Genomic DNA, 21,704 nt, shown 5'->3' with positions numbered 1-21,704 from the left:
CTGACACCGCCTGGTGTAGAGGTCCTGTGTGACAGGCAGCTTTGCCCCAGTGATGTACTGGGCCGTATGCACTACCCTCTGTAGTGCCTTGCGGTCAGAGGCAGAGCAATTGCCGTACCAGGCAGTGATGCAATCAGTCAGGATGCTCATGATGTTGCAGCTGTAAAACCTTTTGAGGATCTCAGGACCCATGCAAAATCTTTTTAGTTTCCTGAGGGGGAATAGGCGTTGTCGTGCCCTCTTCACGACTGTCTTTGTGTGTTTGGACCATGATAGTTTGTTGTTGATGTGGACACCGAGGAACTTGAAGCTCTCAACCTGCTCCACTACAGCTTTTCCTGTAGTCCACAATCACATCCTTTGTCTTGGTTGTTATGCTGGCACCACATTACCACGTCTCTGACCTCCTCCCTTTAGGCTGTCTCGTCATTGTCGGTGATCAGGCCTACCACTTTTGTTGTCTGCAAACTTAATGATGGTGTTGGAGTCGTGCCTGGCCATGTAGTTGTGGGTGAACAGGGAGTACAGGAAGGGACTGCGCATGCACCTACCTACCCTCACCACCTGGGGGCGGCCCGTCAGGAAGTCTAGGATCCAGTTGCAGAGGGAGGTGTTTAGTCCCAGGATCCTTAGCTTAGTGATGAGCTTTGAGGGTACTATGGTGTTGAACGCTGAGCTGTAGTCAATGAGTAGCATTCTCACATAAGTGTTCCTTTGTCCAGGTGGGAAAGGGCAGTGTGGAGTGCAATAGAGATTGCATCATCTGTGGATCTGTTTGGGCGGTATGCAAATTGGAGTGGGTCTAGGGTTTCTGGGATAATGGTGTTGATGTGAGCCATTACCAACCTTTCAAAGCACTTCATGGCTACGGACGTGAGTGCTACGGGTCTGTAGTCATTTAGGCAGGTTGCCTTTGTGTTCTTGGGCACAGGGACTATGGTGGTCTGCTTGAAACATGTTGGTATTACAACTCAATCAGGGTAATTGAAAATGTCAGTGAAGACCTGTCAGTTGGTCATGCCCGGAGCACACGTCCTGGTATTCCGTCTGGCCCCGCAGCCTTGTGTATGTTAGCCTGTTTAAAGGTCGTATTCACGTCGGCTACGGAGAGCGTGATCATACAGTCATCCGGAATAGCTGATGCTGTCATGCATGCCTCAGTGTTGCTTGCCTCGAAGCGAGCATCGAAGAGATTTAGCTCGTCTGGTAGGCTCGTGTCACTGGGCAGCTCGTGGCTGTGCTTCCCTTTGTAGTCTGTAATAGTTTGAAAGCCCTGCCACATTAGACTAGCGTCGGAGCTGGTGTAGTATGATTCAATCTTAGCCCTGTATTGACGCTTTGCCTGTTTGATGGTTCATCGCAGGGCATAGCAGGATTTCTTGTAAGCTTCCGGGTTAGAGTCCCGCACCTTGAAAGCGGCAGCTCTACCCTTTAGCTCAGTGCGAATGTTGCCTGTATTCCATGGCTTCTGGTTGGGGTATGTATGTACAGTCACTGTGAGGACAACGTCCTCGATGCACTTATTGATAAAGCCAGTGACTGATGTGGTGTAACCCTCAATGCCATCGGAAGAATCCCGGGTCATGTTCCAGTCTGTGATAGCAAAACAGTACTGTAGTTTAGCACCACTTTTTTTATAGACCGAGTCACTGGTGCTTCCTGCTTTCATTTGTGCTTGTAAGCAGGAATCAGGAGGATAGAGTTGTGGTCGGATTTACCAATTGGAGGGCGAGGGAGAGCTTTGTACGCTTTTCTGTGTGTTGAGTACAGGTGATCTAGAATTGTTTTCCCTCTGGTTGCACATTTGTCATGTTGATAGAAATTTGGTAGAACTGATTTAAGTTTCCCTGCATTAAAGTCTCTGGCCACTAGGAGCACCACCTCTGGATGAGTGGTTTCCTGTTTGCTTATTACCTTATACAGCTGACTGAGTACGGTCTTAGTGCCAGCATCTGTCTGTGGTGGTACATAAACAGCCACGAACAGTATTGCTGAACACTCTCTAGGCAAGTAGTGTGGCCTGCAATTTATCACAATATACTCTACTTCAGGTGAGCAAAATCTAGAGACTTTTCATAGATTTCATGCACCAGCTGTTGTTTACAAATATGCACAGACCGCCCACCCCTCATCTTACCGGAGCGTGCCAAGCTTGTGTCTTGCCGGTGCAGCGTATATCCCGCTAGCTGAATATCCATGTTGTCATTCAGCCACGATTCCGTGAAACACAGGATATTATAGTTTTTTTTGTGAAGTTGGTAGGATATTTGTGATCATACCTCGTCTAATTTATTGTCCAATGATTGCACGTTGGCTAGTAGTAGTAGCTTTACCAGTCGCCTTTGCCGGGTCCTGACAAGGCTCGTTGTCCTCTGTACCTGCGTCGCTTCTTCTTGCAAATAACGGGGATGTTTGTCCTGTGGGGTGTTTGGAGAATGTCTTGAGCGTCGTCTTTTTTAGTGGAAAAAATATTTTTCTAATCCGAGGTGAGTGATCGCTGTCCTGATATCCAGAAGCTCTTTTTTTCCGTAAGATACGGTTGCGGAAACATTATGTACAAAATAAGTTCCAAATAACACGAAAAAAACACATAGTAGCACAATTGGTTGGGCTCCTGTAAAACTGCTGCCATTTCTTCCGGCGCCATTTTGTAATGCCAAGCGTCAGCTGGAGTGGTGTAAAGCTCGCCACCATTGGATTCTGGATGAGTGGAAACGTGTTCTCTGGAGTGATGACTCATGCTTCACCATCTGGCAGTCCGACGGACAAATCTGTGTTTGGCGGATTCCAGGAGAACGCTACCTGCCCCAATGCATAGTTCCAACTGTAACGTTTGGTGGAGGAGGAATAATGGTCTTGTGCTATTTTTCATGGTTTGGGCCCTTAGTTCCAGTGAAGGGAAATCTTCACGCTACAGCATACAAGGACATTCTAGGGGATTCTGTGCTTCCAACTTTGTGGCAAAAGTTTGGGGAAGGCCCTTTCCTGTTTCAGCATGACAATGCCCCGTGCACAAAGTGAGGTCCATAGAGAAATGGTTGTCGAGATCGGTCTGGAAGAAGTTGGCTGGCCTGCACAGAGCCCTGACCTCAACCCTTCACAATTCTATTCCAAACTGCTATTCATTTTGTTGCTGATATTTGGACTAATCACATCACCTATTACAACCAGACCTGGGTTCAAATACCACTTTAAATCTCTAAGTTACTTTCACATTCATTTGAAGTACACTGAACAAAAATATCAACACAACATGCAACAATTTACAGATCATATGAGGAAATCAGTCAATTTAAATAAATGCATTAGGCCCTAATCTAAGTATTTCACATGACTGGGAATACAGATATGCATCTGTTGGTCACAGATAGCCACTTTATACTATACTATGCCACTTTGTTTACATACTCATCTCATTTGTACATACTGTACCCGATACCATCTACTGTATCTTGCCTATGCTGCTCTGTACCATCACTCATTCATATATCCTTATGTACATATTCTTTATCCCCTTACACTGTGTACAAGACAGTAGTTTTGGAATTGTTAGTTAGATTACTTGTTATTACTGCATTGTCGGAACTAGAAGCACAAGCATTTCGCTACACTCGCATTAACATCTGCTAACCATGTGTATGTGACAAATAAAATTTGATTTTGATTTGATACCTTAAAAAATTGTAGTGGCGTGGATCAGAAAACCAGTCAGTATCTGGTGTGACCACCGTTTGCCTTATGCAGCGGGACAAATCTCCCTAACGTAGAGTTGATCAGGCTGTTTATTGTGGAATGTTGTCCCATTCTTCTGTGTGAAGTTGCTGGATATTGGTAAGAACTGGAACACCCTGTCGTACACATAAATCCAGAGCATCCCAAACATGCTCAATGGGTGACATGTCTGGTGAGTATGGAGGCCATGGAAGAACTGGGACATTGTCAGCTTCCAGGAATTGTGTACAGATCCTTGCGACATGGGGCTGTGCATTATCATGATGTAACATGAGGTGATGGCGGCAGATAAATGGCACAACAATGGGCCTCGGTATCTCGTCACGGTGTTTTATCAAATTGCCATTGATAAAATGCAGTTGTGTCCTACAATCAGCATGCCAATTGCACGCTCCCTCAACTTGAGAAACTTGTGGCATTGTGTTGTGTGACAAACCTGCACATTTTAGTGACCTTTTATTGTCCCCAGCACAAGATGTACCTGTGTAATAACCGTGCTGTTTAATCAGCTTCTTAATATGCCACACCTGTCAGGTGGATGGATCTTTGTAAAGGAGAAATGCTCACTAACAGAATGTAAAATAATTTCTGCTCAATTTGAGAGAAATTAGTTTTTTCTGTGTGTATGGAAAATGTATGGCATCTTTTATTTCAGCTCATGAAACATGGGACCAACACTTTACATGTTGTGTTTGTATTTTTTGTTCTGTATACATATTCAGATATGCAGTACCAGTCAAAGTTTGGACACACCTACTCATTCCAGGGTTTTTCTTTATTTTTACTATTTTCTACATTGTAGAATAATAGCGAAGACATCAAAAATATGAAATAACACATGGAATCATGTAGTAACCAAAAAAGTGTAAACAAATCAAGATATATTTTATATTCTTCAAATTAGCCACCCTTTGCCTTGATGACAGCTGTGCACACTCTTGGCATTCTCTCAACCAGCTTCATGAGGTTGTCACCTGTAATGCATTTCAGTTAACAGGTGTGCCTTGTTAAAAATGTATTTGTCAAAGTCATTTCCTTCTTAATGCGTTTGAGCAAATTAGTTGTGTTGTGACAAGGTAATGGTGGTATACAGAAGATAGCCCTATTTGGTAAAATATCAAGTCCATATTATGGAAAGAACAGCTCGAATAAGCAAAGAGAAATGACAGTCCATCATTACTTTAAAACATGAAGTCCAAGTTGAGATTCTTGGTTCCATCTGCCGTGTCTTTGTGAGACACAGAGTAGGTGAATGGATGAGCTCTGCGTGTGTGGTTCCCAGCATGGAGGAGGAGGTGTGATGGGGATTTGCTGGTGATACTGTCAGTGATTTATTTAGAATTCAAGGCACACTTAATTAGCATGGCTACCACAGCATTCTGAAGCGATACGCCATCCCATCTGGTTTGCGCAGAGTGAGACTGTCATTTGTTTTTCATCAGGACAATGTCCCAACACATCTCCAGACTGTGTAAGGGATATTTGACCAAGGAGAGTGATGGAGTGCTGCGTCAGATGAACTGGCCTCCACAATCACCTGACCTCAACCCAAATGAGATGGTTTGGGATGAGTTGGACCGCAGAGTGAAGGAAAAGCAGCCAACAAGTGTTCAGCATATGTGGAAACTCCTTCAAGCTTGTTGGAAAAGCATTCAAGATGAAGCTGGTTGAGAGAGTGGCAAGCGTGTGCAAATCTGTCATCAAGGCAAAGGGTGGCTACTTTGAAGAATCTCAAATATAAAATATATTTATATTTGTTTAACACTTTTTTGATTACTACATTCTACAATGTAGAAAATAGTGAAAATTAGTAGGTGTGTCCAAACATTTGACTAGTACTGTATATGTAAAGACAAGATTAAATCAAAAACAGTGTGATGGGTGACAATATTAGCCTATCAATTGTAAATTATATATAAAATAGCAAAAATAAATAAAAAACCTTGAATAGTAGGTGTGTCCAAACTTTTGACTCGTACTGTATTTGTATTATCAAGTAAGTACACAATGTCGCAGTTGCAAATGAGAACTTGTTCTCAACTAGCCTACCTGGTTAAATAAAGGTGAAATAAAAATAAAAATGTCCAATTGCCTGTCTTTGGTCAGTTATGATCACCACTTTATTTTAAGAATGTGAAACGTCAGAATAATAGTAGAGAGAATGGTTAATTTCAGCTTTTATTTCTTTCATCACATTCCCAGTGGGTCAGAAGATTACATGCACTTAATTAGTATTTGGTAGCATTGCCTTTAAATTGTTTAACTTGAGTCAAATGTTTCAGGTAGCCTTCTACAAGCTTCCCATAGTAAGTTGGGTGTAACTGCGACAGGTTTGTAGGCCATTTTACTCGCACACGCTTTTTCAGTTCTGCCCACAAATGTTCTGTAGGATTGAGGTCAGGGCTTTGTGATGGCCACTCCAATACCTTGACTTTGTTGTCCTTAAGCCATTTTCCACAACTTTGGAAGTATGCTTGGGGTCATTGTCCATTTGGAAAACCCATTTGTGACCAAGCTTTAACTTCCTGACTGATGTCTTGAGATGTTGCTTCAATATATCCACATCATCTTCCTACCTCATGATACTATCTATTTTGTGAAGTGCACCAGTCCCTTCTGCAGCAAAGCACCCCCACAACATGATGCGGTCACCCCTGTGCTTCACGGTTGGGATGGTGTTCTTTGGCTTGCAAGCATCCCCCTTTTTCCTCCAAACATAACGATGGTCATTATGGCCAACAGTTCTATTTTTGTGTCGTCAGACCAGAGGACATTTCTCCAAAAAGTACGATCTTTGTCCCCATGTGGAGTTGCAAACTGTAGTCTGGCTTTTTTATGGCAGTTTTGGAGTAGTGGCTTCTTCCTTGCTGAGTGGCCTTTCAGGTTATTTCGATATAGGACTCGTTTTACTGAGGATATAGATACTTTTGTACTGGTTTCCTCCAGCATCTTCACAAGGTCCTTTGCTGTTGTTCTGGGATTGATTTGCACTTTTCTCAACAAAGTACGTTCATTTCTAGGAGACAAAGCGCATCTCCTTCCTGAGCGGTATGATCGCTGCTTGGTCCCATGGTGTTTATACTTGTGCACTATTGTTTGTACAGATGAACGTAGTACCTTCAGGCATTTGGAAATATCTCCGAAGGATGAACCAGACTTGTGGACTTGTGAACCAGACTTGAACCAGACTTGTTTTTCTGAGGTCTTGGCTGATTTCTTTTGATTTTCCCATGATGTCAAGCAAAGTGTCACAGACTTTGAAGGTAGGCCTTGAAATACATCCACAGGTACACCTCCAATTGACTCAAATTATATCAATTAGCCTATCAGAAGCTTTTAAAGCCATGACATAATTTTCTGACATTTTTCAAGCTGTTTAAAGGCACAGTCAACTTAGTGTATGTAAACTTCTGACCCAATGGAATTGTGATTCAGTGAATTATAAGTGAAATCTGTCTGTTAACAATTTTTGGAAAAATTACTTGTGTCATGCACAAAGTTGATGTCCTAACTCACTTGCCAAAACTATAGTTTGTTAATTAACAAGAAATTTGTGGAGTGGTTGAAAAACAAGTTTTAATGACTCCAACCTAAGTGTATGTAAACTTCTGACTTCAACTGTACATGTCTGTACTTTGTTGATATCATTGTGTATTATTGATATATTTTTTTCAAATCTGTTTGTAGAATTCATGCTGTCATCTCTTTTATGGACCCAGGCTTAACTACCTCATGGCTGGTGGGCTGCACCCAGTTGGCTTCCATGTGCTGAACATCGGCCTGCACAGTCTCATATCAGCGCTGATGATCGACATGTTCTCCGTACTGATCGGTGGCTTGGCATACGATGGGAATGGGAACAGGCTCAACCACGCACCCAAAGCTTCTCTCCTGGCTGGTCTTCTCTTTGCAGCGCACCCCGTTCACACCGAAAGCGTAAGTAGACAAACATTGTATGGAATGGAGGGATGTAAGAAATAGTGAAAACACACAGACAGGTACTATACGTGTCTATCACATAATATTTGTTTGTTTTATTGAGAACAACTGAGATGAGAGGAGGAGACCTATGAGATGGGTACTGTACGCAAATATGAAAAGTGGGAGTCTTGGGGATTGAACCCGGACCCATTACAAGGGGCAATGCATAGTCCGGAGTCGGCAGTGCTGTTACCAAAACCAAACTCCGGCACTGGAGCTATGATGACACTGGGTTGTTAGCTCAATAGAATCAGAATGGACTAGAAGGGACGTCCTTAATCAAAGCAATATTCTATGGTAGATAATCGTGTAATGGCGGCCATATCTGGTGTACCATTTGATATGTAAAATTTTGAACTGATAGACTTTGTCCAATTCTATGATTCCCCCTCTGGCAAACAATATCTCTTTACTTACTTTCCAAAATAATAACAGCCTCCCATCACTACATGTGTTCCAACATCCACGGGTGTTTGTTGTATTAAACATGCGTTAGAGCCATGCCAGGAACAAAGGTCCATCTCAATCGGAGTGTGCATCGAAAAGGTGTGCGTTTTGAGCGAGGCCCAGACTATTAAAAGCTTATTCATACCCGGTTGTGGTGTGTGAGGGCTGCGGTGCCCGGCTGGAGGGCTGCACCCCCCCTGCTCTCGGCTGGCTTTAATCAGGGAGGGCAACAGGCTGAGGGAGACCTGGGGGTGGGAGCGGGCAGACCACAGACCCAAGGCCTGCTGCACTTATCAAAGGAGATAGCCCCCAGGATTCCAGGACGTATGCAGTACACACTATACAGACACAGTATAAATCATGCACACTATATGTAATATACTCTCTCTCACACACAAACACACCGACAGAGAGGGACACACACACATGCACTGCACACACAGGCCAGTAATGAGAGTCTCCTGCGCTGGATGTTAATTGGCTGCTGTCAGTGAGGCTGTTATATACAGTACAGGAGCAGATACAGAAAGATGGTGTATTTGCGTTATTGCATTTGATCATGTGCAGGTTGTTAAAATATACATTCTGACTATCTGTTGGCTGACACAGTTGCCTTCATCATTTCTGGTCTACCCGAAGAGTCCAAAGGCAGATTAGATAATAGGTGTTGATTTTTAACTGGACATGTCAAATGACGGAATTCTGTCTCTCATAACCTTTCTGGCGCAGTCTTCCGCTAGCTACCCACCTCGACAACATCCGGTGAAATTGCAGAGTGCCAAATTCAAAATACAGAAATAGTCATAATAAATATTCATAAAAAATACAAGTGTCATACATTGTTTTAAAGATGGACTTCTTGTTAATCCAGACGCTTTGTCAGATTTCAAAAAGGCTTTACGGCGAAAGCATACCCCGCTTACAAAAACATACAAACATTTTACAACCAAGTAAAGGAATTACAAACGTCAGAAATAGTGATAAAATGAATCACATACCTTTTGAAGATCTTCATATGGTTGCAGTCACAAGAGACCCTGTTACACAATAAATGTTTGTTTTGTTCGATTAAAGTCCTTCTTTATATCCCAAAATCTCAGTTTTGTTGGCGCGTTTTGTTCAGTAATCCACTGGCTCAAAGGCGGTCAAAACATGCAGATGAATACATCCTAATAGTACCGGTAAAGTTCGTCAAAACATGTCAAACGATGTTTATAATTAATCCTCAGGTTGTCAATTGTCTAAATAATCGATAATATGTCAACCGGACAATAGCGTATTCAATAGAAAGGAAAACAAGGAAGCGTGCGCATACCAGCACTGCATGATTCTACAGTCCACTGACAAAGGTCTCATTCTTCTTAATTTTTCAGAAAACAAGCCTGAAACAATGTCTAAAGACTGTTGATATCTAGTGGAAGCCATAGAAACAGCAATCTGGGTCCTAACCCATTAGATACTCTATAGGCATTCAATTGAAAATACTCATATAAAAAAAATCCCACTTCCTGGATGGATTTTCCTCTGGTTTTTGCCTTCCATATCAGTTCTGTTATACTCACAGACATTATTTTAACAGTTTTGGAAACTTTAGTGTTTTCTATCCAAATTTACCAATTAAATGCATTTCCTAGCTTCTGGGCCCGAGTGACAGGCAGTTTACTTTGGGCACGTGTCTCATCCAGACGTCGAAATACTGCCCCCAAGCCATAAGAAGTTATTAAACCCCTCTTTCTCTCTTTCAGGTGGCAGGGATTGTAGGCCGGGCGGACCTACTTTGTGCACTGTTCTTCCAGCTCTCCTTTCTGACCTACTGCAAAGCCTTCAGAGGAGGTAGGTTTTGTATGCATTAAGGATGGTGTGTCATGGTTGCTTGAATGTATACAGAGAGAGTACGAACATGCATCACATCTATAGGCAATGTACACAAGTCTCATATGGTCAGATGAAACCAAAATATAACTTTTTGGTAAAAACTCAACTCGTCGTGTTTGGAGGACAAAGAACGCTGAGATGCATCCAAAGAACACCATACCTATTGTGAAGCATGGGGGTGGAAAAATCATGCTTTGGGGCTGTTTTTCTGCAAAGGGACCAGGATGACTGATCCGTGTAAAGGAAAGAATGAATGGGGCCATGTATCGTGAGATTTTGAGTGAAAACCTTCTTCCATCAGCAAGGGCATTGAATATGAAACGTGGCTGGGTCTTTCAGCATGACAATGATCCCAAACACACCGCCCGGGCAACGAAGGAGTGGCTTCGTAAGAAGCATTTCAAGGTCCTGGAGTGGCCTAGCCAGTCTCCAGATCTCAACCCCATAGAAAATCTTTGGAGGGAGTTGAAAGTCCATGTTTCCCAGCAACAGCCCCAAAACATCACTGCTCTAGAGGAGATCTGCATGGAGGAATGGGCCAAAATACCAGCAACAGTGTGTGAAAACCTTGTGAAGACTTACAGAAAACATTTGACCTCTGTCATTGCCATCAAAGGGTATATAACAAAGTATTGAGATAAACTTTTGTTATTGACCAAATAGTTATTTTCCACCATAATTTGCAAATACATTCATTAAAAATCCTACAATTTGATATTCTGGATTTTTTTTCTCATTTTGTCTGTCATAGTTGAAGTGTACCTATGATGAAAATTACAGGCCTCTCTCATCCTTTTAAGTGGGAGAACTTGCACAATTAGTGGCTGACTAAATACTTTTTTGCCCCACTGTAATGCAGAAACCATTTTATCGTTTGAATATTTAATTTATGAACTACGTCTCACTCATCTATGGATGTCTTCTGCAGGTAGGGAGAGCGAGGAGAAGTTTTCCATCCATTGGATTGCCGTGAGCCTCTTGCTGTGCGCTGCGGCCATGCTCTGCAAAGAACAAGGCATCACAGTCCTGGTAGGGGCGTCAATTAAATGCGACCTAGTAGCTGCTTTTATCCAAAGTGCGTAGATATTTAGTACGTGATCCCTGCGAGAATTAAACTCACAACCTTGGCATAGCTAGCGCCACTCTCTTGATAGTCATATACAGTACATTGTGTTTATGACTAAGCTTGCGTAATGGAAGCCTAATACATTTGTAGCCTATATTTAACTCTTGTGAACTTGACCCAGCAATTATCTGATGTCTGTCGCTGGTTTATATTGTGCTTGAATGTCTAATCTCTAATGTTTCTCTCTTCTCTCAGGGGGTGAACGCTGCCTTTGATGTCCTTCTCATCTGTAATGTAAATGTCTACGAGCTGAGCCAGAGGCTGTTCCTCAGAAGGAAAGCAGAAGACGTGAGTAACTAGCATACTACTTACAATGCCCAATACATGTCTTTATTCTACAAGGTGTGGACATTGGAACAGTGACATTCGCTAGGGTTGGGAGGTATCCAGATTTTCATAAATTTATAATGTTCTTGTAACATACTGGGATGTATGGTATTACCGGCACTGCACACAAGGGGCGCTATTTATTTCCGAACTTAAAAAATATACTCTACCGTTCAAAAGTTTGGCATCACTTAGAAATGTCCTTGTTTTCCATGAACACATACATGAAATGAGTTGCAAAATGTATAGGAAATATAACCAAGACGTTGACAAGGTTATAAATAATGATTTTTTATTAAAATAATAGTGTCCTTCAAACTGCTTTCATCAAAGAATCCTCAATTTGCAGCAATTACAGCCTTGCAGACCTTTGGCATTCTAGTTGTCAATTTGTTGAGGTAATCTGAAGAGATTTCACCCCATGCTTCCTGAAGCACCTCCCACAAATTGGATTGGCTTGATAGGCACTTCTTACGGTCAAGCTACTCCCACAACAGCCCAATAGGGTTGAGATCGGGTGACTGTGCTGGCCAATCCATTAAAGACAGAATACCAGTTGACTGCGTCTTCCCTAAATAGTTATTGCATAGTTTGGAGCTGTGCTTTGGGTCATTGTCCTGTTGAAGGAGGAAATTGTCTCCAATTAAGCGCCTTCCACAGGGTATGGCATGGCGTTGCAAAATGGAGTGATAGCCTTCCTTCTTCAAGATCCCTTTTACCTTGTAAAAATCTCCCTTTACCACCACCAAATCACCCCTAGACCATCATATTGCTTCCACCATGCTTGATAGATTGCGTCAAGCACTACTCCAGCATATTTTCTTCTTTGTGATCCGAACAAACACCTCTAACTTAGATTAATCTGTCCATAACACTTTTTTCCAATCTTCCTCTGTCCGGTGTCTGTGTTCTTTTTCCTATCTTCATATTTTCTTTGCCAGTCTGAGATATGGCCTTTTCTTTTTAACATATGTTTCTCAAACTAGACACTCTGATGTACCTGTCCTCTTGCTCAGTTGTGCACCGGGGCCTCCCACTCCTCTTTCTATTCTGTTTAGAGACAGTTTGTTCTGTGAAGGGAGTAGTATACAGCGTTGTACGAGATCCTCCGTTTCTTGTCAATTTCTTGCATGGAATAGCCTTCATTTCTCAGAACAAGAATAGATTGACGAGTTTCAGAAGAAAGTACTTTGTTTCTGGCCTTGTTGAGCCTGTAAACGAACCCACAAATGCTGATGCTCCAGATACTCAACTAGTCTAAAGAAGGCCAGTTGTATTGCTTCTTTAATCAGGACAACAGCTTTCAGCTGTGTTAACATAATTGCAAAATGGTTTTCTAATGATCAATTAGCCATTTAAAATGATAAACTTGGATTACCTAACAACACCCTTAGGGTCGTTATCCTGTAGGAAGGTGAACCTTCGCCCCAGTCTGAGGTCCTGAGCGCTCTGGAGCAGGTTTTCATCAAGGATCTCTGTACCTTTCTCTGTTCATCTTTCCCTCGATCCTGACAAGTCTGCCCTGCCGCTGAAAAACGTCCTCACAGCGTGATGCTGCCACCACCATGCTTCACCGTAGGGATGGTGCAAGATTTCCTCCAGATGTGACGCTTGGCATTCAGGCCAAAGTGTTCACTCTTGTTGTCATCAGATCAGAGAATCTTATTTCTCATGGTCTGAGAGTCATTAGGTGCCTTTTGGTAAACTCCAAGCAGGCTGCCATGTGCCTTTTACTGAGGAGTGGCTTCCGTCTGGCCACTCTACCATAAAGGCCTGACTGTTGGAGTGCTGCAGAGATGGTTGTCCTTCTGGAAGGTTCTCCCGTCTCCGCAGAGATACTCTGGAGCTCTCTCAGTGACATCGTGTTCTTGGTCACCTTCCTGACCAAGGCCCTTCTCCCTCGATTGCTCAGTTTGGCTGGTAGGCCAGCTCTAGGAAGGGTCTTGGTGGTTCCAAACTTCTTTCATTTTAGAATGGTGGAGGCCACTGTGTTCTTGGGGACCTTCAATGCTGCAGAAATGTTTTGGTACCCTTCCCCAGATCTGTGCCTCAACACAATCCTGTCTCGGAGCTCTACGGACAACTGTCGGACCTTACATAGACAGGTATGCGCCTTTCCAAATCATGTCCAATCAATTGAATTTACCAAAGGTGGACTCCAATCAAGTTGGAGAAACATCTCAAGGATGATCAATGGAAACCTGATGTCAATTTTGAGTTTCATAGCAAAGGGTCTGAATTACTTACGTAAATTAGGTATTCATTTATTTATTTGTAAACATTTCTAAGAAACTGTTTTTGCTTTGCCATTATCGGGTATTTTAAAGTAAGACTTTAATGTAAGAAAATGTGGGAAAATGGAAGGGGTCTGTATACTTTTCGAATGCTCTGTACATTGTGGAGTTGAAACTGGGCTAGCTAGAAAACTAGCAAACTAAATGCATAGCCGGAGCCCTGAGCTGCAGAAAATGTATTTGACACTTCTTACGTATTTAGCTGGCAAACATTAGTAGTGAATTTAAAGTTTAAACTGATCAACTCTCTTGGGCTGCTCAACAGTGGATCGTCATGTTACGTTTGCTCCATTAGTTTTTTGTAAAGAAACATACACTTATGTGACTGGCTCAATTGACTATTTCAGATTATTTTTTTTTGTACGGTATTTAAAATCATACCGTCGGTAGAATGAAGGTATGGCTATTGCATCGTAGCTATTGTAACATAATTTCACCATACACTCATATAACCATTTAAACCATGGTTATATGAGTGTATGTCTAACTAGAGCCTGAACGATATGGGATTTTTTGTTTTTCCGATTTTAGAGAGTGGAAATATTAATCAATAACGGATATGTGCCGATTTATTTTTAGTTTAGCTGAAATTTAAAAAAAAACTTCCGTACAAAGATACTCAACTTTGATGTCTTACATTTGAGGAAAGAACATTCATGTAATAATTTAGGAGCACCAGAAAGTTAATGTAAAAATGGTGTCACTCTAATCTAGTGAAAGGAGAATAAACTGCACTGATTCCATCATCAACAAATAAATGCCTAGGCTCTGAAGAATGAGCTGCCTCATGCTAGCCAGCTGGAAAACAACGACAGGACACATTTTCAGTGTATTAGTAATTAGCTATGTTTTCATCGATTGTAAGGCTGTAGCCACTGAATTCTGGTAATCACTTGAAAGGAAAAACAAGCTTTGTCTTTGTGCTATCTGGGATCCTTGGGACCTCCAAACAAATGTTTAGTGTAATGGTTCAGGTTTAGCGTAGGGACGTCCCAAGGATTCTTGATACTACTAAGCTTCAGTGAATGGCGTCAAGAACTCTCACACAGCTAGTTAGATGGCTGGCTAGCTAGCACTTGTCAAGGAAATGGATTAGCGATTGGCGCAACGTGAATTTGAACCAGTCCCTATCAAGTGACAATGAACCCATACATCAAAACGTAGCTGCAAAGTGCTACTTTGTAAACCGCCAAGTTTTTTTTTTTGTGTGTGTCTCGGAAAACATTTAAGTGACAGAGCTTGAGGAATAAGCTTCGCAAAGAGCACATATAACACTAGATCTCGCTGGCTTCACTAGAGGGCATTAACGTTACCACAGAGTTGAATGTTCTTAGCACGGCACTTACTTGGTACGCCCCATCAATTGTTTGTCAAGACACCTGACATCTTACCAAGACACTTCACGTAATGGTATATGCCCAGGGTGCATTTTTGGCACTTTTATTTAGCTGGCCAGCTCAATAAAGTGGTAATAGTAAGACTAAGAGTTAGTTCACAGTTGTTCACTCTCCTCGCTGACTTAAGGCATCTGCATGCTTCCCAGCCGAAACAGTTTGGAAGTGTTCGTGCATATATGATAACATTTTGTGACGTTTTTGTACTTCGGTAAGGGTTTTTTCAGCTTTTCGGGCACAAGACATCTTTTCTCGAGGCAAGCCGAAGTCTATGCCCTTTCGTCGGTGATTGGTCAACAGTAGGGATTCTTCAAGTCTTGTCATTCAATGAGAGATTACTCATTTTCATGCCCAGTTTTTCTGCACCAAACATCTTAGTTAATGTAAAATTGTGCGACTAAGATCTCTGCAAAAACATAAAAAGTTATGAGAGATTTCTTAAGTTATCTTAGATTAATTCTGACTATTTTGAGAAAGTTTTTACTAGCTACAGTGTTTCAAAATGGACAAGCAGTTGCCGCCCTCAAGACAAATAATGTCATGTACAATAAAGTCAAATTCTATGAACTACTACTTTCTCCACATCTTGTATATGTCCTTTCCAATGGATCAAACAGCGATACAAATACATCAGTAAAAGGATACTATTTGTCGGGCTCTACCTCTTACACTAATTATGTTACTTTTCCTGCTACACTACTCTATATGCCCTTATGTTATACTAGGGAAGTTGTGTTTCCGTAGCTAGGGCTGACAGAAAGGGTTTGTGAAAAGCAGAATCAACAACCTCTGCATAATAATAACAGTGGCTTTGTGAGAATGAGAAAGTTCACAGTTTGCCATTGTTATGTAAATGCAGGCTGAAAAGTACCAGTTGCTTGGCTTTGACCCAAAGTGAGAGCATGACCGCCGGAGCCATGGCTAGTGAGACACATGTCGGCCCCGCGTAGATGGACAAAAAACAAAATTCTTAGCCTTTTTCAGTAAAACACTAGTGTAAATCCTGTATGGAAATGCACCAGAATAGCCTTCTAACATGTACTGATCATGTACCCTATGGTTATGGTTAGGTAAGTGTACCTAATTTGGACTCGGGCTGTTGTTGTTGTGGACTCCTCTATTACTATGTTTTTCTGGTGTGTGTCGTGTCAGGTGAGTGAGCGGGTGCGGACGGGCCTCCTGATCCGATTGGCTCTGCTGGCCATGGGCGGAGCCTCCCTGCTGTACGCCCGCTGGAGAATCATGGGAACTGGGCCCCCCGCCTTCACTGAAGTAGACAACCCAGCATCCTTTGCAGACAATGTCTTTCTCAGAGTGAGTCGTGTTTTACCTATTTGAATGATACTGGATAGAGTATGTAGGCTAAATAACGACTCTTATGGTAATTTGTAACCTCACCCTCCTTTATGGAAGGAAATTATTTTAAAGTTATGTCAGAATACTACATCTAAATGGATTTTTTTGGTATATTTTTTTGTTTTTTTGGTTTTGGATGGTCTTTTTTAGGATGTGATCTTAATAGTTGAAAACATCTAACTATCACCACGCAGACCTCTGTAGTAGTACAACAATCATAATCATATTTTTTTATTTGAAATGTTCTTATTTTTTCCCTTTCTCTCTCCTTCTCCCTCTCACTCTGCCATCTCACTCTGCCATCTCACTCTGCCATCTCACTCTGCCATCTCACTCTGCCATCTCACTCTGCCATCTCACTCTGCCATCTCACTCTGCCATCTCACTCTGCTCTCTCTCTCTCTCTCTCCCTCCCATTCTCTCTCTCCCCTCCTTCCCTCTCTCTCTCTCTCTGTCTCTCCCTCTCCCTCCCATTCTCTCTCTCCCCTCCTTCCCTCTCTCTCTGTCTCTCCCTCTCCCTCCCATTCTCTCTCTCCCCTCCTTCCTTCTCTCTCTCTCTCTCTCTCTCTGTCTCTCCCTCTCCCTCCCATTCTCTCTCTCCCCTCCTTCCCTCTCTCTCTGTCTCTGTCTCTCCCTCTCCCTCCCATTCTCTCTCTCCCCTCCTTCCCTCTCTCTCTGTCTCTGTCTCTCCCTCTCCCTCCCATTCTCTCTCTCCCCTCCTTCCCTCTCTCTCTCTCTCTGTCTCTGTCTCTCCCTCTCCCTCCCATTCTCTCTCTCCCCTCCTTCCCTCTCTCTCTCTCTCTGTCTCTCCCTCTCCCTCCCATTCTCTCTCTCCCCTCCTTCCCTCTCTCTCTGTCTCTGTCTCTCCCTCTCCCTCCCATTCTCTCTCTCCCCTCCTTCCCTCTCTCTCTCTCTCTGTCTCTGTCTCTCCCTCTCCCTCCCATTCTCTCTCTCCCCTCCTTCCCTCTCTCCCTCTCCCTCTCATTCTCTCTCTCCCCTCCTTCCCTCTCTCTCTCTCTCTCTCTGTCTCTCCCTCTCCCTCCCATTCTCTCTCTCCCCTCCTTCCCTCTCTCTCTCTCTCTGTCTCTCCCTCTCCCTCCCATTCTCTCTCTCCCCTCCTTCCCTCTCTCTCTCTCTCTGTCTCTCCCTCTCCCTCCCATTCTCTCTCTCCCCTCCTTCCCTCTCTCTCTCTCTCTGTCTCTCCCTCTCCCTCCCATTCTTTCTCTCCCCTCCTTCCCTCTCTCTCTCTCTCTGTCTCTCCCTCTCCCTCCCATTCTCTCTCTCCCCTCCTTCCCTCTCTCTCTCTCTCTCTCTGTCTCTCCCTCTCCCTCCCATTCTCTCTCTCCCCTCCTTCCCTCTCTCTCTCTCTCTGTCTCTCCCTCTCCCTCCCATTCTCTCTCTCCCCTCCTTCCCTCTCTCTCTCTCTCTGTCTCTCCCTCTCCCTCCCATTCTCTCTCTCCCCTCCTTCCCTCTCTCTCTCTCTCTGTCTCTCCCTCTCCCTCCCATTCTCTCTCTCCCCTCCTTCCCTCTCTCTCTCTCTCTGTCTCTCCCTCTCCCTCCCATTCTCTCTCCCCTCCTTCCCTCTCTCTCTCTCTCTGTCTCTCCCTCTCCCTCCCATTCTCTCTCTCCCCTCCTTCCCTCTCTCTCTCTCTCTGTCTCTCCCTCTCCCTCCCATTCTCTCTCTCCCCTCCTTCCCTCTCTCTCTCTCTCTGTCTCTCCCTCTCCCTCCCATTCTCTCTCTCCCCTCCTTCCCTCTCTCTCTCTCTCTGTCTCTCCCTCTCCCTCCCATTCTCTCTCTCCCCTCCTTCCCTCTCTCTCTCTCTCTGTCTCTCCCTCTCCCTCCCATTCTCTCTCTCCCCTCCTTCCCTCTCTCTCTCTCTCTGTCTCTCCCTCTCCCTCCCATTCTCTCTCTCCCCTCCTTCCCTCTCTCTCTCTCTCTGTCTCTCCCTCTCCCTCCCATTCTCTCTCTCCCCTCCTTCCCTCTCTCTCTCTCTCTCTCTCTCTGTCTCTCCCTCTCCCTCCCATTCTCTCTCTCCCCTCCTTCCCTCTCTCTCTGTCTCTGTCTCTCCCTCTCCCTCCCATTCTCTCTCTCCCCTCCTTCCCTCTCTCTCTCTCTCTGTCTCTCCCTCTCCCTCCCATTCTCTCTCTCCCCTCCTTCCCTCTCTCTCTCTCTGTCTCTCCCTCTCCCTCCCATTCTCTCTCTCCCCTCCTTCCCTCTCTCTCTCTCTCTGTCTCTGTCTCTCCCTCTCCCTCCCATTCTCTCTCTCCCCTCCTTCCCTCTCTCTCTCTCTCTGTCTCTCCCTCTCCCTCCCATTCTCTCTCTCCCCTCCTCCCCTCTCTCTCTGTCTCTGTCTCTCCCTCTCCCTCCCATTCTCTCTCTCCCCTCCTTCCCTCTCTCTCTCTCTCTGTCTCTGTCTCTCCCTCTCCCTCCCATTCTCTCTCTCCCCTCCTTCCCTCTCTCTCTCTCTCTGTCTCTCCCTCTCCCTCCCATTCTCTCTCTCCCCTCCTTCCCTCTCTCTCTCTCTCTGTCTCTCCCTCTCCCTCCCATTCTCTCTCTCCCCTCCTTCCCTCTCTCTCTCTCTCTGTCTCTCCCTCTCCCTCCCATTCTCTCTCTCCCCTCCTTCCCCCTCTCTCTCTCTCTGTCTCTCCCTCTCCCTCCCATTCTCTCTCTCCCCTCCTTCCCTCTCTCTCTCTCTCTGTCTCTCCCTCTCCCTCCCATTCTCTCTCTCCCCTCCTTCCCTCTCTCTCTCTCTGTCTCTCCCTCTCCCTCCCATTCTCTCTCTCCCCTCCTTCCCTCTCTCTCTCTCTCTGTCTCTCCCTCTCCCTCCCATTCTCTCTCTCCCCTCCTTCCCTCTCTCTCTCTGTCTCTCCCTCTCCCTCCCATTCTCTCTCTCCCCTCCTTCCCTCTCTCTCTCTCTGTCTCTCCCTCTCCCTCCCATTCTCTCTCTCCCCTCCTTCCCTCTCTCTCTCTCTCTCTGTCTCTCCCTCTCCCTCCCATTCTCTCTCTCCCCTCCTTCCCTCTCTCTCTCTCTCTGTCTCTCCCTCTCCCTCCCATTCTCTCTCTCCCCTCCTTCCCTCTCTCTCTCTCTCTGTCTCTCCCTCTCCCTCCCATTCTCTCTCTCCCCTCCTTCCCTCTCTCTCTCTCTGTCTCTCCCTCTCCCTCCCATTCTCTCTCTCCCCTCCTTCCCTCTCTCTCTCTCTCTCTCTGTCTCTCCCTCTCCCTCCCATTCTCTCTCTCCCCTCCTTCCCTCTCTCTCTCTCTCTCTCTGTCTCTCCCTCTCCCTCCCATTCTCTCTCTCCCCTCCTTCCCTCTCTCTCTCTCTCTCTCTGTCTCTCCCTCTCCCTCCCATTCTCTCTCTCCCCTCCTTCCCTCTCTCTCTGTCTCTGTCTCTCCCTCTCCCTCCCATTCTCTCTCTCCCCTCCTTCCCTCTCTCTCTCTCTCTGTCTCTCCCTCTCCCTCCCATTCTCTCTCTCCCCTCCTTCCCTCTCTCTCTCTCTGTCTCTCCCTCTCCCTCCCATTCTCTCTCTCCCCTCCTTCCCTCTCTCTCTCTCTCTGTCTCTGTCTCTCCCTCTCCCTCCCATTCTCTCTCTCCCCTCCTTCCCTCTCTCTCTCTCTCTGTCTCTCCCTCTCCCTCCCATTCTCTCTCTCCCCTCCTCCCCTCTCTCTCTGTCTCTGTCTCTCCCTCTCCCTCCCATTCTCTCTCTCCCCTCCTTCCCTCTCTCTCTCTCTCTGTCTCTGTCTCTCCCTCTCCCTCCCATTCTCTCTCTCCCCTCCTTCCCTCTCTCTCTCTCTCTGTCTCTCCCTCTCCCTCCCATTCTCTCTCTCCCCTCCTTCCCTCTCTCTCTCTCTCTGTCTCTCCCTCTCCCTCCCATTCTCTCTCTCCCCTCCTTCCCTCTCTCTCTCTCTCTGTCTCTCCCTCTCCCTCCCATTCTCTCTCTCCCCTCCTTCCCCCCCTCTCTCTCTCTGTCTCTCCCTCTCCCTCCCATTCTCTCTCTCCCCTCCTTCCCTCTCTCTCTCTCTCTGTCTCTCCCTCTCCCTCCCATTCTCTCTCTCCCCTCCTTCCCTCTCTCTCTCTCTGTCTCTCCCTCTCCCTCCCATTCTCTCTCTCCCCTCCTTCCCTCTCTCTCTCTCTCTGTCTCTCCCTCTCCCTCCCATTCTCTCTCTCCCCTCCTTCCCTCTCTCTCTCTCTCTGTCTCTCCCTCTCCCTCCCATTCTCTCTCTCCCCTCCTTCCCTCTCTCTCTCTCTGTCTCTCCCTCTCCCTCCCATTCTCTCTCTCCCCTCCTTCCCTCTCTCTCTCTCTCTCTGTCTCTCCCTCTCCCTCCCATTCTCTCTCTCCCCTCCTTCCCTCTCTCTCTCTCTCTGTCTCTCCCTCTCCCTCCCATTCTCTCTCTCCCCTCCTTCCCTCTCTCTCTCTCTCTGTCTCTCCCTCTCCCTCCCATTCTCTCTCTCCCCTCCTTCCCTCTCTCTCTCTCTCTGTCTCTCCCTCTCCCTCCCATTCTCTCTCTCCCCTCCTTCCCTCTCTCTCTCTGTCTCTGTCTCTCCCTCTCTCTCTCATTCTCTCTCTCCCCTCCTTCCCTCTCTCTCTCTCTCTGTCTCTCCCTCTCCCTCCCATTCTCTCTCTCCCCTCCTTCCCTCTCTCTCTCTCTCTGTCTCTCCCTCTCCCTCCCATTCTCTCTCTCCCCTCCTTCCCTCTCTCTCTGTCTCTGTCTCTCCCTCTCCCTCCCATTCTCTCTCTTCCCTCTCTCTCTCTCTCTGTCTCTCCCTCTCCCTCCCATTCTCTCTCTCCCCTCCTTCCCTCTCTCTCTCTCTGTCTCTCCCTCTCCCTCCCATTCTCTCTCTCCCCTCCTTCCCTCTCTCTCTCTCTCTGTCTCTGTCTCTCCTTCTCCCTCCCATTCTCTCTCTCCCCTCCTTCCCTCTCTCTCTCTCTCTGTCTCTCCCTCTCCCTCCCATTCTCTCTCTCCCCTCCTTCCCTCTCTCTCTCTCTGTCTCTCCCTCTCCCTCCCATTCTCTCTCTCCCCTCCTTCCCTCTCTCTCTCTCTCTGTCTCTGTCTCTCCCTCTCCCTCCCATTCTCTCTCTCCCCTCCTTCCCTCTCTCTCTCTCTCTCTCTGTCTCTCCCTCTCCCTCCCATTCTCTCTCTCCCCTCCTTCCCTCTCTCTCTCTCTCTGTCTC

At 45.5% G+C, this 21,704-nt stretch overlaps 1 protein-coding gene across 3 annotated transcripts in view; it reads left to right on the top strand.

The window, feature by feature from the left end:
• tmtc4 (transmembrane O-mannosyltransferase targeting cadherins 4) overlaps nt 1-21,704 on the top strand; it is a 51,035-nt gene that overhangs the window by 6,656 nt on the left and 22,675 nt on the right. For all 3 annotated transcript variants that reach the window (XM_036958505.1, XM_036958506.1, XM_036958507.1), the window contains exons 4-8: nt 7,452-7,668; nt 9,906-9,993; nt 10,964-11,064; nt 11,357-11,449; nt 16,329-16,490. In XM_036958505.1, the coding sequence (XP_036814400.1) occupies nt 7,452-7,668; nt 9,906-9,993; nt 10,964-11,064; nt 11,357-11,449; nt 16,329-16,490 (661 nt within the window). The remainder of the gene's footprint in view (nt 1-7,451; nt 7,669-9,905; nt 9,994-10,963; nt 11,065-11,356; nt 11,450-16,328; nt 16,491-21,704) is intronic.

Source organism: Oncorhynchus mykiss, chromosome 22, assembly GCF_013265735.2.
Source record: "Oncorhynchus mykiss isolate Arlee chromosome 22, USDA_OmykA_1.1, whole genome shotgun sequence".
Classification (NCBI taxonomy): domain Eukaryota; kingdom Metazoa; phylum Chordata; class Actinopteri; order Salmoniformes; family Salmonidae; genus Oncorhynchus; species Oncorhynchus mykiss.
This window is presented reverse-complemented; position numbering and strand designations above follow the sequence as displayed.